Here is an 18,234-nt window from a genome sequence, read left to right on the forward strand (position 1 = left end):
GAAGGGGAAGGGAGGACGGGTGAGGGTGGGGGTAAGAGGAGGGCAGGGGAGGGGGCGGCAGGTTAGGGGGTACAGGTGGACAAAGGGTAGGAAAGGCAGAGCAGCTCCAGGGCCCAGAAGGCCCAGAGCCCTGTGGCTGTCGGTGCTCTCTGACTCCAGGCCCAGCAACGGCGCTGTGATTGGCTAAGTGTGGGTCACGTGGGCGGCTTGGAGCCAATTGCAGGCCGCGGGCCTGGCATGTGCGAATTGGCCTGAGGCTGTGAGCCCGCAGGACAGGGGAGGTGGGGGGCCAGCTGTCCGTCTGTCCCTTGGCCGTCCTTCCCCAGGGACTCTCCACTGGGCGGAGCGCACATGGACGGGCCTGTGGTCTGGATGCCCACAAGGGGCCCTGCCCTGCTCTCCCATCCCGGGGTCGCACCGATCGTGGTCACCTGGCCGGCTGCAGCCCAGTCCCCCTCCACCTTCATCGAGGCCCGAGCCCGACGTCCCTCACTCTCCCCGCCCAGCTCCCCTCTTTGGGTCCCCCCTCTGTGCTCCCAGCCCCGCCGTCACCCCTCAACCCCCAGAGGCCCTCCTCTTCCCCAGTCGTGGCCTTTCACACGGGAGGAGAGGGAGTGTCCCCTACGTGTGGACAGGACACCCAGGCTCACGTCGCACCCACGCCTCGGGCTTCCTGTCGGAGCAGCAGGGTTTGTCCAGCCGAGGATTAGCGGGTGGACAAGGTGCCTTCATTCCGCACTTGAAAAGTTAGTAGATGCCTATAGCGGTTTATGGTTAAGATGTGGCTGTCACCGGTGCCCGTCCCCCACTATGGCCGTCTCCAGTGAGCGTCCCCCACTGTCGCCGGTGCGCATCCCCCACTGTCGCTGTCTTCAGTGAGCGTCCCCCACTGTCACCATCTCCAGTGAGCGTCCCCCACTGTCGCCAGTACGCGTCCCCCACTGTCGCCGGTGTCTGTCCCCCACTGTCTCCAGTGAGCGTCCCCCACTGACGCCGGATCCAGTGAGCGTCCTCCCTGTCGGCGTGCGTCCCCCACTGTCACCGGATCCAGTGAGCGTACCCCACTGTCGCCAGATCCAGTGAGCGTACCCCACTGTCGCCAGTGACCGTCCCCCTGTCACCAGTGCGCATCCCCCACTGTCGCTGGTGCGCGTCCCCCACTGTCACTGGATCCAGTGAGTGTCCCCCACTGTCTCCTGTGTGTCCCCCCATCGCTGGTGTGCGCTCGTTGTTGCCAGTGCGCATTCCCCGCTGTCGCCGGTGCATCCCCCGCTGTCGCTGTCTCCGAGCTAGCTGCTCAGGCAGGGACTTCGCATCCTCGGTACCCTGTATGGCACCTGTGTCCCTGCATCGGTTCTGTTCAGGTAGAGAAGTCTCCCAGAGGACCCGCTTGCCTAGCGAAAGCTGGTGTCCGAGGCCCACCAACGTCAAAGTGCTGGAGAGACGAGAAAGGCCGAACCCCCTGCTGAGCCAAGCGGGGCTCAGCGACCCTCCAGTTCCCAAGCCCATGTATCTCTATGGGAGGACACATTCTTACGAGGACCAGTTGGTGGATTCAAACAGCTGCCCTTTTGGGTGCACCACCCCTCCCCACCAGAACCCCTCCTGAAGAAGCAATCGGACCTGAAGTGACCACTGAAACAAGACCAGGCAGCAAAAGGGGCCAGAGTGTCCTCCTCTTCAGCAGCCACCGAACACTGGGCAGTTCCTGCCTCGATGCCCCCCACCTCCCCCCAGGGGCCTCCCTGGCCGCTCAGGTGGCAGCAAGCCCTCTCCAGCGCCCTCAGACTCCTCACCTTGCCTGTTCTGCCTAAACCAGAAACCACTTTTGGTTAACTATTCGTCCACTAGTCCACGACTCATAGTGACCCTGGTGCCTAGGACAGAGCTCAGCACATCATGTAGAGGGACTTCGAACGCATTTCTCTGGAGTTGCCAGGCCTGTCTCTTCAAGTAAGAGAGTAACCAGTTTCCAGGTTCTCATCCACCAATGACCGGAGAGTGGGTTGGTCCAGAATCTCACCCACCAATGGCTGGAGAGGGGGCTGGTCCAGGTCTCATACACCAATGATTGGAGGGTGGGCTGGTCCAGAATCTCATCTGCCAATGGCTGCAGAGTAGCCTTCCCCAGCCGCTAAAGGATGGATGGATCTTTGCTAGGGAAGGCACGAGCGTCTCCTGGCATAGACTGGCCACTCTTCCTGGTGTTCTAGATGACCCAGGCTGGACAGTGGTGTGTGTGTGTGTGTGTGTGTGTGTGTGTGTGTGTGTGTGAGGAGGCTGGATGGTGGGTGGACTTTGGGTGCCTTCTGATCTCAACCACGCCAGGGTACCTTGTGGGGTTGAAAGCCTCCCAAGCTGGGTGCAGAGGCTGCTCTCTGAGTTTCAGATGCAGGAAAAACACAGCGGTGCTTCGCCTGGCAGGGTGGAGGCTGGTAGAGGGTCAGGAGTGGCACCTGAGAGCAGTGGTTATGCACACATTCCCTCCCAGCCCAGCCCAGGATCTAGCTCCGAATAAACCTCAGTGTCCAGCGCAGATGGGGGGGGGGTGGCTGGGGCGCCCTCTGCAGACTGTGAGATTGGCCGATTTCCCCAAGTGTCCCTGAACATTCGCTGCTGGGCAGGCGGCCAGGGTCACCCACTGCCCAACCTTCCAGAGAAGCTCCCAGAAACGGAGTTATTCACAGCTGTTTTTTGGAATCCACGTGGCCACAGCACGGGGGGCAGGGGGAGGGCGCTATGAGATAGACGATGAGAAGGGACAGCCATGGTGGAGGTTCTGGGACCGGGGAGGACCTGCGTGCTCCACTTCTGTGCAAGAACAGGCAGACAGGACTGCGTTTTGGGCTAGGTCAGGGGCCGTCGCCAGACAGAGACCCAGCCGGTCCATGGGCGCCCCCACTGACTTCGGCTCAGAGCTGCAGCTGTCCCCTGGGGAGCGTTCAGGGTTGTGTAGAGTCCATCACTTGTTAGAGACTGGCGGACTGGGAGCAATGGAGTCCTGGGTGGTTCAGGTGTGGCCAGCGCAGAGGAGGCTGCAGACTCCCTACCGGTGTAGCTTGAGGAGGGAAAGGCCGTGTCCTGGAGACTCATGTGAGAACTAGAAAAGGCTGGTTACTCCAGCTGGGGCTGGGGAGGGCTGAGTCTAGGGAGTGGGGTGGCAGGAAGACTAGAGACAGGCGTCTCATCCTCTCCACAGGATCCCCCATCCCCATCCACGCAATCAGACTCGGAGGGGAGGCGGTGTGAAATCACTGTGATGTTTATTGGCTGTGATTCCATCCAAGAGAACACACGTGAAGACCCCCTTCATGCAGGAGGAGGCGCGGGAGCAAGGACAGACGGACGGACAGACAACATCCACGGTCTACGCTAGGCTCGGCTGCCCCGGGGCGCCCCATGCGCTGGGAATGGGATTCGGAGTTTCTACGAGGAAACGCCCTGTCTGCTTGGAGCTGGCTTTAAGTGATTGTGAAAACAGGCATTTAAAAAAGATGGGGTATAGGGGGCGAGAGGAGTCTGAGAGGGGCAGCGGGACGAGCAAGACGGGCGCTGGGCGAGGCGCACACAGGGGACTGGGCTCAGGTTGCGCGCGTGGAGTGGAGCCCGGGACACGCGCACCTGGGAAGGGGCGCAGAGCGCGCACACGGAGTGGAGCCCGGGGTGTGCGCGCACCGAAGGGGGCCTGACGCACCAGGAGTGGAGCCCAGAGGGCGCGCATGGGCAGCAGGCTGGACCAAATGGGACTGGGGTACCTGCTGGGAGCCCGGGGCAGCTCTCCTCTGTAGTTCGTATTGCAATCTAATTGTTATGGCTTCTCTAAAGAGCTATGTAAGGTCGTGAAGGTCAATGTCAAACCTAGCCCCTGCCCGCAAAACGTGGAGACTGTGGATGGATTTTGACGTGGACAGAAAGGGCCCCAGAGGGACCACTCTCTGTCCAGATAAAAATCCTCAAATACAGAAGACCTCATTTACCTGAGATTCAACATATTATGATGAAAATTAAACAAGAGGGAGGACGCAGGAGGTCCAGGGGATGAAGAAGGAACACCCACCCTTGGTGGACTATAACCAGGCCCACCTCAGTTGTGTCCAAAGGCAGCCTGCAGGCGCCCAGCCCCTCAGGAGGACTCTTGACCTGGCTGAGGCCCCAGGACATGGACATGGGCCAGCTGGGCCATCTTTCTGTGTACACACACATTCAAGTGCACCAGGCCTGAGGTGAGGGTTCCTGTGGGCAGTGTGGGTGTTCCCAGGGTGAGGCCAGGGTCCTGGGTCTAAAGGGGGCTACAGTCAGTCCCTAGGACAGGCTCAGGGATACCTGTCAGGGAGGGGGTGGACAGGGTTTGGGTTCCACTTGGTGTTGGGCCAGTGTTCTCCAGAGAGAGGTCATGGAGTGTAAGTTATAGGAGGGTGTGTGTGAGAGAGGAGGGGTGTGTGTGTGTGTGAGAGAGAGAGAGAGAGAGAGAGATGGTTTCTCTCTATGTGTGTATGAGAGAGAGATCTGTATGTGTGTGAGACAAAGAAATAGATGGATTCTGTGTGTGTGGGAGATGAACTCTCTCCCAGTGTGTATGAAACTCCATGTGTGTGTGTCAGGACACTTTTATGTGTGAGAAAGGGACTCATATGTACATATATGGGACTCTGTATGTAGGTGAGAACAATGGTGTCTGTGTGTATGTCACTTAGTGTGTGAGAGAAAGGGGATTCTTTCCATATGTGTGTCTGAAAAAGAGTGAGGCTTCATGTGTGTTTGTGGGTGCATGTGGGTGGGCGAGAGAAAGCGGAAGGGAAAAAAGACTCCATGTGTGTCCATACTCAAGGTTTCTGTGTGAGAGACTGCGTGTGAGAATTCCTCGAGTGCTTGTCTGTCGGGAGCTTCCCCTGTGAGGAGCTCCGTTTGTGTGTGAGAAGGCTTCTGTGTGTGTCTGTGTGTACCTGTCTAGGAGACTGTGTGTGAGAGGGACCCTGTGTGTGTGTGTGTGTGTGTGTGTGTGTGAAACCCCACTGATGTCCACCTGTGCGTGTGCGTGAACCACACTTGTCGGACAGCTTCCCCCTGAACCTATTGCTTTGTTTTCTCATGGTCAAGTGAGCTCACGGTCACTGAAAACACAGCTTCCCAGAGGGCGAGGATAGACTGACAGACTGAGACAGACAACAGACATGTGAGTACGGTGTGGGTAGGAGGCGATGGATGGGCCTCAGTGGACACACCTGGACAGAACGTACCAGAACGGAGGCAGACGCAGCCCGGCCAACCGGGTTGTCAGTGTTGGTGGCGAGAAGAGGGGTGGGGTCCAGGTTGGCCTGGAAGGGGAGGGGCTTTGCACACCTGCCCCACATGAGCTTCTCCCTCCCCCAGCTGATGACCGCCCCTCCCCCTATGGCTGTGCTCCTGAGTTTGGGCCTAGACCAGCCCCACCAACCAGGGGCGCGCACCGAGGGGTGGTCAGCCGGCCCTTTCCGTGGCCCTGGCCTTGGGCGCTGCAGGTGGATGGGGAAGGGGGTGTCTGGGAGAGGCGCCTGGACCCTCCACATGGAGGGGGTATCAATGGCAGTGCCTGGGGGGAGGGGATGGAGGCTCCCAAGGCGTGGGGGGCAGGGCAGACAGACCTAGGACTATGGCTTATATTGGCATTGGGGGCTGCACTCTGCTCCCGAGATCCCATCAGGGCCTCCATGGAGGGGTATGTACAGGGCTGGGGCGGCGAGCAGGGCTGTGGGGGTGGCGGGGGCTCCAGCTCGGGCCGGTGGCTGTCCACCTCGGGGTGCTACTTCTTGAATATGTCCTGCAGGGGTCCTGGCAGGTACTTGATGACCGTGTCCAGGATGCCCTCGTCCTCCTCCTCCGGCTCATCCCCGCAGCCCGGTGGGATGGCCTTCTTGGGCCGCGTCAGGCTGCCCTCCGAGTTGGCCTCCATGGCGGCCTGGGCCTCGGCCTCTCGCTCTTCCTTCTTCTTGATGCCGTACTGTAGGGGAGAGGCCAGCTCAGGCAGGCAGGGACTGGGCGCACCCTGCAAAGGGCAGGGCTCCATGCCCAGGACCCCATTTCCCATTTATGGCTGTGGGAGGCTTGACTGGGTCCCTGCCATGGAGCAGCATGGGATGGACCTAACATGCTGTGCCCAACCCTCAGGGGGCAAGCTGGACCCCCCACGCATGGCCAAGGACCCCCAGTCTCCAGCAGCACACACTGGATCTGGTAGACACCTGGGGATCATAGGGAAAGTGACACCCCACGTGACAGATCCAGTTACAACAAGTTCTGGCCCCAGTGCCCGTCAACATGTGGCCAAGTTGAATAGATGGCCTCTGGATGCTGTCAAGTGGGTGAAGAGCCCAGTGGTGCGGCAAGTTAAGTACTGGCCTGCTAACCTAAAGGTTAGCTGTTCAAATCCACCCGCCACTAAATGGGGAAAGATGAGGCTGACTCCGTGAAGATTTACAGCTTTGGACACCCCAAGAGACAGTTCTCCCCTGTCCTACATGGTCTGTGTCAGTCAGAACTGATTCAGCAGCAGCAGGTCAGTTCACAGCAGACGGGAGGGAGCAGGGACTGTTCGAATCCTGTATCTATGAATCCTACAGCTGTCTACCTCTTGATCTTACTCTCAGCCTCTTCTCTCTCTCTCCCTCCCTTCACTGTCTCTCTTTTCCCATTCTCTTTATTTCTTTCCCTTCCCTCTCCTTCCCTTCCCTCCCTGTCTCTCTCTCCCTTTCTCTCTCTCCTCCTTTTCCTTTTCCCCTCCCTCCTCTCTCCTTTCTCTCTCTCTCCTTCCTTTCTCTCTTCCCCCTTCTCTCTCTCTCCCCTTCTCCTCTTCCTTCTCCCCTCTCCTTCTCCTTTCCCTCCCCTTTCTCTCTCTCTCCACATATATGTGAACAACTTTATGTTGTTGCAAGTGATACAATGTAGCCTCTGTAAAGTGAGGAAGACTTGAAGCACTTACTAAAGCTCAGATTACAACTCTCAGTACAGACTAGACGTCAGACAGACCTTGTTGTTAGGTGCCATCGAGTTGAGTACGACTCAGAGTGAACCTGTGAACAACAAATCTGAACCCCGTCCTGTCCTGCGCCATCCTCACACTTCCTGACACACTGGAGCTCGTGGCCACAGTCACTGAGTCAGTCCACCTGGTTGAGGGTCTTCCTCTCCTTTACTGACCCTCCACCTTTCCAAGCACGATGTCCCTCTTCAAGGAATAGCCTCTCCTAGCAACATGGCCCAAGTATGTGAGGTGAAGCTTCATCATCCTCCCCTTCAAGGAGAACTCTGGCTGCACCCTCTCTAAGATAATGTCTCTCTGTTCTTTTGAAAGTGGATCAAGATTAAGAAAACAAAAATCATCACCACTGGAGCAATAGAAACATCATGAAAAATGCAGACAGATTTGACTAACTGATCTCAGATGGGAATTCAGGAGCAGTTCCAACTCACACGCTGACTTGACTTAAAGACAGACTCCAGCACAGAGCTCGTTCGTACAGGGTGGAAGCTGGCATTTGTTACAGCGCAGAGCTGCCCGCCGGGTTTCCAGGGCTCCCAACAGTCAGGCAGTTGAACTGCCTCCTCTTCCCCTGAGGCGAGAGGAGTCACTAGTGGGTTTGAACCAAAGACCTTTGTTTTTAGTAGCTGAATGCTCTAACCACAGCGCCACAGGGACGCCTTTGTTCAGTGACCTTAGGAAGCAGCCCTGGACACCCCTCCTCCACGCTGTGTCCCCCTTTCCCTTTCCATTGTCCCTTCTCTGGGTGTGTTCCTGTCCTAAGCCCTTATCGAGTCTTCCTGTCTTTGGGTGAATAGTGGTCCCTCCATTCGCAGCCACCTGGAACCTCAGAACTTTCCTAACTGGAGACGTGATCGAGGTAAGATGAGGTCATACTGGATGTGATGGGTGTCCTAGTGACAGAAGGGATAGGGAAGCAGAATGGCCAGAGAGACAGGCGGGGACTGGAGGTGCAAGCCAGGGAGCACTCGGACTGGCCACAACCAGAGGCTGCGAGGGACTGTCCCCAGAGGGCCCAACCTGGCCCCACCTACACATTCAATCTGGACTTCTGGCCTTCATGGGGAGGAGGCCCCTCCTTAACAAGGGTCTTCAGTGACCCTAGCCCTGCTCGGCACGCTTCAGGGTCCTGAGAGAATGTCACCAGCTGGTCCCTGCAATAAGGTACCACCGTCCTGGAGGAGAGGGGGTCTGCTGTACCCCAGGGCTGAGGGGGGAGAGGCTGTCCAGTGTGGGCCTCTTCCCTCGGCTGCCTCTCTGTCCTTGAGGCCGCGAACGGGGACAGGGAGGAGACTCGAGGCCTGGTGTCCCGCGGAGCCACAGGACTGTGTGTGGGCAGGAGGCTGGCACTGCCAGAAACTGGGTCAGGGCCTGGGAGGGGGGCCTGGACTCGACAGGGACGTGGGCGGCCCAGGAGGCTGGCCGCTCGAGGCTGCACTGAGGACCACAGGACAGTGGAGGGAAGGTGTGTGACTGCAGAATGCCCAGGTAACCAACTCCAGGGACATGTGTAACCGTGGGAACATGGAGGTAACAACGGGAACATGTGTGTCACATCAGGATCACACACGGAAGAGTGAGGGCATGTGTGTTAATTGTGGGGTCATGTAGCTGCAGAAGCACGTGTGTTAACTGTGGGAAGACGCATGCCACAGGGGGAACGTGTGTGTAATGCCAGGAATGCACACGTCACCAACCCCAGAGACGTGTGCACTCATGGGAACACGTGTGGCGTAACTGCGGAACACAGGGGTAACCGAGGGAGTCCGTGTGACAGTGGGGATCATGCATAACCCGTCTCATGAACACACACATGTCATCACGGGAACGTGAGTGTAACTTCGGGGCCACCTGTGACTGTGGGAACACATGGGTAACAGAAGGGGCCCATGTGGCAGCGGGGATGTGTAACTGGAACCAGGTGCTGGCAGGGACACAGGTACAGCAGAAAGGTGTGTGTGTCCACAGGAACATGTTTACCAGAGGGGACATGTGTGTCACAGCAGGAACTCACATACAACAGTGAGAACAGGTGTAACAGAAGGAATGAGTGGGTAACAGTGGCAATAGGTGTTGACAGGAACGTGTGTCGTGGTGGGAAGCATTGCGTGTGTCGTCGTGGGAAGACCTAAGAGTTGGTGGTACGTGCCTCCGAGAAGCCTCTAAGTGACGCTGTGTGCAGCAGCTCTGAAACAGGCCCTGTCCCCGCCAGTCTCACCGACTCTGACACACCTGCCCCCGTTACCCCGGGTCCTGTGTCAGTTGACGCCTTTGAATTGTATTGGTGAATTGTGACGGACAGTCACAAGAATAAACACGTCTGTCCTGGAGCAAGGACGACCAGAATGGCCTTTAGAGGCAAGGAGGGTGACACTCCATCTCACATACTCTGGGGATGTTGTCAGGAGGGGTCAGTCCTGGAAAAGGACACTGTTCTGGGTAAGGTGAATGGTCGGGAAGATGCTCAATGAGCTGGGCTGACACAGTGACTGGAACGAAGGGTGGTGAGGCTGTTGAGGGCAGGCAGAGCTCGGATCTGTGTTCACAGGGTCACTATGAGGCGTAGGGACTTGATGGCACCTAACAACAGCCAACAGAGGGAGTGTGGTTGACAGGGACACGTGTGCACCAGCGGGGACACACGTAACAGGAGTGTGATGCTGACACAAGAACAATGACCAGACAGACCAGGGCTCTCCTCAGGGCATGAGCAGCAAAGAGACGAGACACCCCCACCCCCAGGTCACTCTGGGCCTGACCTGAAGGGCCTGTCATTCCACCAAGGCTCAAGGTCATCTGAGGTTAAAGCCACCTCTACCAAAGGGTGAAGAGGGGCCAGGGGCTCCTGTGTGAGGTCCACCCAGACAGCTGAGCCCCACAAACAAGTGCCCCTCAGTCCTGCTCCCCAGCCCCCTGGCTAACTCAGTGACTTCTAACCAGGGTCACTAGTCCCAGGAGGCGGCCGGCTGTCTTCACTGGCCACTAGATGGCACTGCCAAGCAGCCAGGCCATCAACATTGGCGCCCCTCCTAACCTAAGATCAGCCCGGAGGAGAGCCTGGGGACCCTGCCACTCAAGGGGATGCTGTGTCCTGAAAACATGCTGGTCCCAGTGAGCTCAGAACAGAACATGCCATCACCTGCCACTGCAGGGCCCCACCTGTCATTGCAGGGTCCCACCTAATCTAGGATCACCCCAGAGGGGAGTCTGGGGACCCTGCCACTCATGGGGACGCTGTGTCCTGAAAATGCGCTGGTCCCAGTGAGCTCAGAACAGAACATGCCATCACCTGTCATCACAGGTCCTCACCTGTCATCGCACAAGTCCCCACCTGTCATCGCAGGGCCCCTGCCTCATTCCCATGTGACCTTGAGGAGTGTGGGGAGAGCCTGGGGGCTGGCGGTGGCTCAGGTCCACCCTGTTGTGTCTGGGGGGGACCACTGCACCCCATCCTTCCGCAAATGGGGCTCTGGCTCAGCAGCTGCCACCATGGCGTGGGCGGCTGGAAGCACCACAAACCAGGTGGCAGATATGCAGACCATTCGATGCATATGCAAATGAGGGGATAGATATGCAAATTACACACCAGTGGGCCACCCCGCCCAGCCCCCAGCTTGGACCTGCCCAGAAGGCCTGGTGAAGGAGCGGTAAGCCTGGGGTTCATTCTCCTGGGGCTGGGATGCCAGTTCTAACAGGGTCTTTGGGACCCTGCAATTGTGCCCTCTTTTCCCCAGCATCCCCCATCTAGGCCAACCCCCTGTTGGGGAATGAATTCTGATTCCCAGGACTGGGCAGAGCCTCCTCAGGGTGTTTCCAAGGTGGTGAAGCTTCCAGGGAGCCCACGGCCTCGCTTCTCTCCTGCAGAGCAGCTGATGGGCTCGAACTGCTGACCTTTCATTTTGCAGCCACCTGCTTTACCCACAGTACCACCGGGGTACTGTCATCTCAGCTGAGGATTCTAGTTGAGGTTTGTCTTGTATGCTGCTTCTTGTCTATCCCCCAGTTTGTGCACAGGGTCACTTTGAGTCAGAACCGTCTTGATGGCACCTAACAACAATAACTACTCGCCTGCATGTTCCCATTTCTCTTCCCTGGTGGCCTAGTGGTAAGGAGCTGTGCTGCCAACCCAAAGGCAGGCAGTTCGAATCGACCAGCTAATCAACAGGAGAAAAATGGACAATCTCCTGTGTGATATATTGTCCCTGAAAACCCGCTGGAGGGTCAGCTCTGACCCAGTGGTACATCACAATGTCCTCATGCTGAGCCTCTCACAGGGGCTGAAACTGTAAGATGCAATTCTCCCAGATTTGCAGGAAAAGACATGAAAATAACTTGGTGGGCAGGGCAGACTTTGGGGACCTTTCCTGCAGTCCCAGGAAGGCTAGGGGGCAGGGCCAGCAGCAGTCGGGGTTCTGGAGCTCCCACACCCCCGATTCTCCTTCCTCCCACCCCCCCCTACTCCCTGTGGGCAGCGAAACCCCAGACACTCGGACGCCTGCATCAGTAATGTCACAACACAGCGAGGGCATCCTTCCTGCCTCCCAGCACTGAGTTCCTGGGTTCCAGACTGGGTGACCTCACCCAGCTGGTGGGGCCACAGCCTCCTCAAGGGGACGCTCGCTGCCCAGCTCCTCTGTCCCCTGGCTCTCGCCAGCTTTGGGCTGGTCACCCTGCTGGTCGGTAGGGTTGGATGGGGCGGAAGGAAGGAGGCTGGGTGGATCGAAGCTGAGCTGATGTGTGTGCAGCCACCAGGGGGTACCCTGCCCTCGCTGGTCACTGGGCTGCTGGGAGGGGGTGCTGTCACTGGGGCATCTCTGCTGGACCCCACAGCAGCCTCTCCCACCACACCCCCCCTTTTGGAGGGGGTGAGCATCTCCCTGTAGAGCTTGGAGGGGGCTGGACTAAATCCCAGGAGTGCAAGGTGGGCATAGCTCCAGAGTGAGGTCCCAAAGGTGTCCCCTACCGAGGGCTCCAGCACCCAGGTCACCCCACCCCAGAAGCTGCCCCATGGGGGTCACCCCACCCCAGAAGCTGCCCCATGGGGGTCACCCCACCCCAGAAGCTGCCCCTATGGAGGTCACCCCATGATCCCATGATTTCCATTTCTGACAGCATGGGCAGCAGCAGTTGGCTTACACACACACACACACACACACACACACACACACACACACACACACACACACACACTGGCCGAGGTGTGAGTACAGCATTCGTGCTGTCATCCAGCCCCCCTGCACCCGAGCTGCACAGTGGTCCCCCTGCCCTACGCCGTTTCCACCCCCACTCTCTGGACCCTACTGGACACCTGACCCAGACTGGAAGGCCTCATAGGCAGATGAGGGCTGGGGCTGGGGTCTCTGACCCGTCTCACCCGGGCTGTTGTGGGCGCCCCCCTTCCACAGGCTGTGTTTTCTGCCCCTCTGGGGGTGGGGACACCCTTTAATCTAAGGCCCCACCCCTGGTACACCAGGGCCTCCAGACGCTGAGAGACACCTGACCACATGAGGACAGGGGAGGCGAGGGGACTGCCACATGCCCACAGAGGTGACCACACTTCCCAGCCCCAAGAACTGGCCAAGCCAGGCCAGCTGGATGGACTCACAGGCGCCTGCCCTGTGTGTGCGGTGACCTCAGGCTTGTCCTGCTTACCACCCCACTGAGTGGGCTCTGCCCCCCACCCCACCCCCCAGGGCCTTCCCAGTTCCAGGCCTGGCCCTGAGAGAGAGAGCAGCCTGAGTTTGAGAAGAGGTGTCCGCCCTGCCTCTGCCTGGGAAGCTGATGAGGGGTGGTCAGGCCTTGAAGTCACCACAGACTGACCCCAGAAGCATGCTGGGGTCTCAGCAGAGGTGCCACTGAAGCCCAGCAGGTGCTGACACTGGCCTGCAGCTCTCTGGCCCTTCAGCCCACAGCCTGTCCATCTCAGGGCTGACCATCCCAGCAGGCAAGGGCATCGTCCATCATCACCAGGGGGCAGTAATGAGCAACAGTTCAGTGCAGGCATCAGCCCGGCCACCCAGGGACCCCCGTCTCAGGGGCCCTTTTGCCTTTGAAGTCACTCCCTGTGGGTCACCATACCCTGACTGACTTCTGAATATGAAAGCTCCAGTGGGCCCCGACCTCCAGTGCTCCCTCACCCCATTCTTATTCCTCTGGCCTCTCCCCATTGCTGTCCGTCTCTCTGTTCTCTGCCTCTCCCTCTCCATTGCTTGGCCTCTCACTTCCTGCACCACTGCCCCCTCCCAACGCTAACGTCTGGTCCTGACGTCAGGGGTCAGGCCACGTCTGCAGCTGGGCTGGCGGCTGAGCCCCACTCTCTGTAGCAGAGTCAGGACCAGGAGCTCGCCCCAGATTCTGCAGCCCCTCCAGGAGGGTGCCCCTGCCAGGTGTCGCCCATTCTCCCACGCAGCCATCTGCACCCTGGACCAGGATGCAGAAGCCCACCCAGCTGACAACTGGCTGCAGGTCAAGTGTGACAGGGCAGGGGCTGTTGAGCTGCAGAAACCAACTCCATGCTGCAAACCAGGTCCCCCTCTCCTCCCCGCAGGGAGCCCCTCCCCAGAGGGCAAGGCCCACTGTGACCCAGCTGCACTCCCATGACCTGGGGAGGAGGGGTTTCCTGATGTTACCCTCAAACCCCAAAGGTTCTCTGTGGGCAGTGAGAAGCCAGCTTCAGTGATGGCTACCAAACCCCCTCTCCCCACCAGCACCAGGACAGGGACAGGGCAGCCTTCCATCTGTCCAGCCTCCAGTCCAGCTAATACATCTGTTTGTCCATCTGTCCTTCTGTCTGTCCAAACAGGTGCCAGGAGACATAATGTGACTTCATGGAGGGAAGGGGCACCTGGGCCTGGAAAGATGGCCGAAGGACACTAGGGACCTGGCCAGTGGCTACGGGCCAACCAGTCACCACCCCAGACTGCAGCTACGGACACACACGGGTCATACCCCAGGTGCCTGCATGCCCACCCTGTCCCTGGCTTCCAGGGGTACTCATGTCCACTTTGTCCTGTCCCAGGGGTCCCACACACCTTGTCCTGACCTCAGGAGTACCCACACCCACCTCATCCTGACCCCTTGGGTACCCATATCCACCCTGTCCTGACACCAGGGTCATGCACCCACCTGGTTCTGATCTCATTATCCACACCCACCTGGTCCTGACCCCAGGGGTACCCACACTCACCTTGTCCTGACCTAGGGGTCTCGCTCACACCTTGTTTGTCCTGACCTCAGTACCCACACCCACCTCATCCTGACCTCATTATTCCTGTCTCCCAGGGGTCCTGCACACATCTTGTCCTGACCTCAGGGTTACCCACAATACCTGGTCCTGTCCTGACCTAGGAGTATCCACATGCCCCTGGTCCTGACCCCGGGTCTACACCTGCTTGTCCTGACCCCGGGTCCGCGCCCACCTGGTCCTGAACCCGGGTTCCACAAGCCCCTGGTCCTGACCCTAGGTCTGCATGCCCCTGGCCCTGACCCGGGGTCCCTCACCCACCTGGTCTTGACCCCAGGTCTATACGCCCCTGGTCCTGACCCCGGGTCCCACACCCGCCTGGTCCTGACCCCGGGTCCCTCACCCGCCTGGCCCTGACCCCGGGTCCCTCACCCGCCTGGCCCTGACCCCGGGTCCCGCGCGCCCCTGGTCCTGACCCAGGGTCCTCACCCACCTGTCCCACAAGCCCCTGGTCCTGACCCCGAGTCCGCACCCACGTGGTCCTGAATCTGGGTCCCACAAGCCCCTGGTCCTGACCCTGGGTCCCTCACCTGCCTAGCCCTGACCCCAGGTCCCACAAGCCCCTGGCCCTGACCCTGGGTCCTGCATGCCCCTGGCCCTGACCTCGGGTCCGCACCCACCTTGTCGCGGATGCCCTGCCGCATGACCTCGCGCTCAGCCTCCATCTTGGCGTACTTGGCCTTGCGCTCCTCCTCCTCCTGCCGCAGTGCCTCCTGCCGCTCCTCCTCCTTCTTGGCTGCATCGGGGTCCTTCTCCTCGTCACCCCCAAGCATCTTCCCCATGTCCTTGGTGGCCCCTGGGGACAAAGAGCTGGTGAGACAGGGCGGCCCCCACCAGGCCAGGCCAGAGCCGGCCTCCTGGCTCCACCACAGCCGACCACAGCCCGGCCTGCCCCCCTCGGTCACTTCCCCCCCACCCTCCTGGATTCTGGCAGGTTCTAGCATCTTCCATTCCAGCCAGGGAGAGTGTGTGTCAGGGGGTGGGAGGAGGTGCGCGTGCTGGCTCAGGAGTGTGTGTGTGTGTGTGTGTGTGTGTGTGTGTGGTGGCTGCATTTGTGTACATGTGGGTAGTTGTGTGTGGCTGCACACATGTGTGGCTGTGTGCATTAGTGTGTGGGACTGCATACAAGTGTGTGTGTGACTGTGGCTGTGTTGTAGTCACACATGTAGTTCTATGCACAGGGGTTGTGTGTGGTTGTGCACATGTGTGGCAGCTGTGTGTCTAGCTGTGTGTGCGTTGTGTGTCCCTGTGTGTTTGCATGGAAGAATAGGTGTGTGTGTGTGTGTGTGTGTGTGTGTGTGTGTGTCCCTGCGTGTAGTTGTGAGGATGACTGTGACAGTGTGCAGCTGCATTTGTACTGTGTTGTGTGTGTAGGTGCACTGGACTGCGTGTGGCCACCTCTGTGAACTTGTGCTGTGGTTGCACATCTGTGTGCCTGTGGGGGTGGGGGTGCTGCAGCTGCGTGTGTGTGTGTGTCTGTGTCTGTGTGTTGTGGGTGGCTGTGTATGTTGTGTGTGTCTTTGTGTGTCTGTGTATGTGTATGTATGTGCTGTATGTGTTGCGTGTGTGTCTGCTGTGTATGATTGTGTGTGTCTGTGTATGTTGTGTGTCTCTGTGTGTCTGTGTATGTTGTGTGTCTGTGTGACTGCACCCATGTGTCTGTGTATGTTGTGTGTGTGGTTGCATGAGCTCTGGGGTGTGTGTCTTCTCTGGGCCCCCTGTCCCACAGAGGATCCACCCCCCACCAATTGGTGAGGGATCATGTGGCTGGAGAAGCCAGTGCAGGGACTGTGTCTGGTGTGAGCTGGCTGGGTGCTGCCCGTTGGCCCTCCCCCACCCTGGCGTGGGCACTGGTGGCAGGAGCTGGGTGGTGGCGGTGCCCTGGGCTGCCAGCCGCTGTGTGTCGCCGGCACCAAGGCCCTAATTTCCACACGTCAGCCACCACTTTTCTCATGAGCTCCTGATTCACAGGCCCCACAGACCTCCCTGACCGCCCTCTGACTTTGTGAGCAGGACAGAGGGGTGTAATTACAGCCTGGGGGGCCACCAGCACCCTGCCAGCCCAGCCCTGAGTGGCTGCAGGGGGTGGATAGGCCCCGCTGTGCCCATCCCTCCTGTCCTGGGGCTCAGCCAGGGGCTCCAGGGTCACCCAAGTCCCTGATGCTGGCATGGCCACCACTTCAATTAGCCTCACCCGCTCCCTCTGGCCTGGCATAGTGGGGGGATTACCCCAGGGTCTCTTCCTGCATCTGCCTCCTGACCCTGCAGACAGGGATTGTCCCTTCCCCTGTCGAGGCCTGTGCTCTCTGACCATGATCCCCCGGTCACTCCAGGTCCTGCCCACCCCTTGAAGGCCTGATTGTCCCTTTATCCTCAGAGGCCGACGGGCCACACAGGCCGGGCTATGCATCTGGACAACAACACATCAAACGCGTCTGTGTGGGTGGGCTGTGAGGCCACCCCAACTCCTTGAGCCCAGACATCCCCTCTGTCCACCTGTTTGCAAGGTCAGCTGTGCACCAGCCCCGCTGGTCTCCTGAATCCATCCACTCCCCACACTGGACCTCCTGTTCCTGGTGTAGGGGGACCAGGACCAGCAGTCCTGACAGTCGCCACGGACACAGGAACAGCCCTGGAGCAAGCACTCAGCCAATGTCCTGTAAGTGTCCTCAGGCCGAGAGTGGCTGCTCTGACCCTGCACACATCTAAGCGCTCCTGAACTGGCGGGGACTCCCCTCCCTACAGTGTCCTGTCCAGATGACACCTTGGCTGGCTCCTCTGGAAACACCTCCCTCTCTGTTGTGGGCAAGGGATGTCATTTAGAAGAGAATGAACCCCCTCACCCAGCCAGGCCGTGCCCACGCCACGTGCTTCTCCGCCCTGATGGCCCAGCTGCCTGGGCACCGCAGAAGCGGGCATGGGGGGTGGGGGACAGGGCCAGACCTGGGCCGAGCGCTCGGCCGATGCTGTAGAAAAGACTTTTCACGGAAGACGCAGAGCCCCGCGGTCAGTTTGCAGCCACGTCGGCAACATTGTGCAAAGCCGATTTCCGGCCAGTGACTCTGGAGAAAGTAGGTCATTGACTACACTGAGATTCCTGCTAACAGTCTCCCCGGATAATGAGGTCGGGCTCACACAGCCTCGGGGTGCCGCCTCCTGGCAGGTGTGTGGGAGGCAGGGACAGACCTTGTCATCCTGGGAGAGCCTCGCCTGGCGCCGGATGGGTTCCTCCACTCTCTGGCCTGTTTGCAGGCTGCTGTACAGATTAATTTATACTAAAGTGAGAGTGTCTAACTCCTCCCTGCCAGGCGCACTGGCATCGTCCAGAGGAGGGAAGTGGAGTCAGTGTCTCTCTTGAGAGGAAGAAGTGTAGGGTGGCTGGTGGGGGTACCCTGACTGGGTTTGCCTCCAACCCCTCCCCTCCTAATGTATTGCAGCTTAGGAAGCCCTGGAGATACCAGGGTTGGATTCTCAGCTGTTAAGCTGGACCCTATGAAGGAAGTGGCATCAGGATTGGAGAGAGACTCATCAGTAACTTTCACTACGCAGATGACACAACCCTGCTTGCTGCATGTGAGGAGGGCCGGAAGCACTTGCCGCAGAAGATCAGTACTGCATACTTCTATAATTGATTGCATCAAGAAAACAAAAGTTCTCACCACGGATGGGCAACATGATGACGGATGGAGAAAAGATTGAAACTGTCAACGACTCCATCAGACTTGGAATGACAATCTTTACACGTGGGACCAGCTGTCAGGGGATCAAGAGACATACTGCACTGGGGAAAGGCTGCAGTCAGGGACCTCTCCAAATTATTGAGGAGCAATGATGTCAGTCTAAGAACTGAGGTGCGCTTGATTCAGACCATGGTCTTTTCAGTCACTTGCTGTGTATCTGCGCGCTGGACAATGACTAAGGATGACAGAAGAGCTGATGCCTATAAGTTGTGGTGCTGGAGAAGGTGCAGCCACAG

General features: G+C 58.8%; 1 protein-coding gene across 1 annotated transcript in view; it reads right to left on the reverse strand.

Annotated features, from left to right (window-relative positions):
• Positions 1-5,778: 5,778 nt before the first annotated feature.
• CPLX1 (complexin 1) overlaps positions 5,779-18,234 on the reverse strand; it is a 48,285-nt gene continuing 35,829 nt past the window's right edge. The window contains exons 2-3 of the mRNA XM_006893589.1: positions 14,879-15,054; positions 5,779-5,977 (exon numbers count right to left, since the gene is read on the reverse strand). Of these exons, the coding sequence (XP_006893651.1) occupies positions 5,780-5,977; positions 14,879-15,054 (374 nt within the window). The 3' untranslated portion in view covers position 5,779. The remainder of the gene's footprint in view (positions 5,978-14,878; positions 15,055-18,234) is intronic.

Source organism: Elephantulus edwardii, unplaced genomic scaffold, assembly GCF_000299155.1.
Source record: "Elephantulus edwardii isolate Elephantulus edwardi_28Jun2011 unplaced genomic scaffold, EleEdw1.0 scaffold00129, whole genome shotgun sequence".
In the NCBI taxonomy this organism is placed as follows: domain Eukaryota; kingdom Metazoa; phylum Chordata; class Mammalia; order Macroscelidea; family Macroscelididae; genus Elephantulus; species Elephantulus edwardii.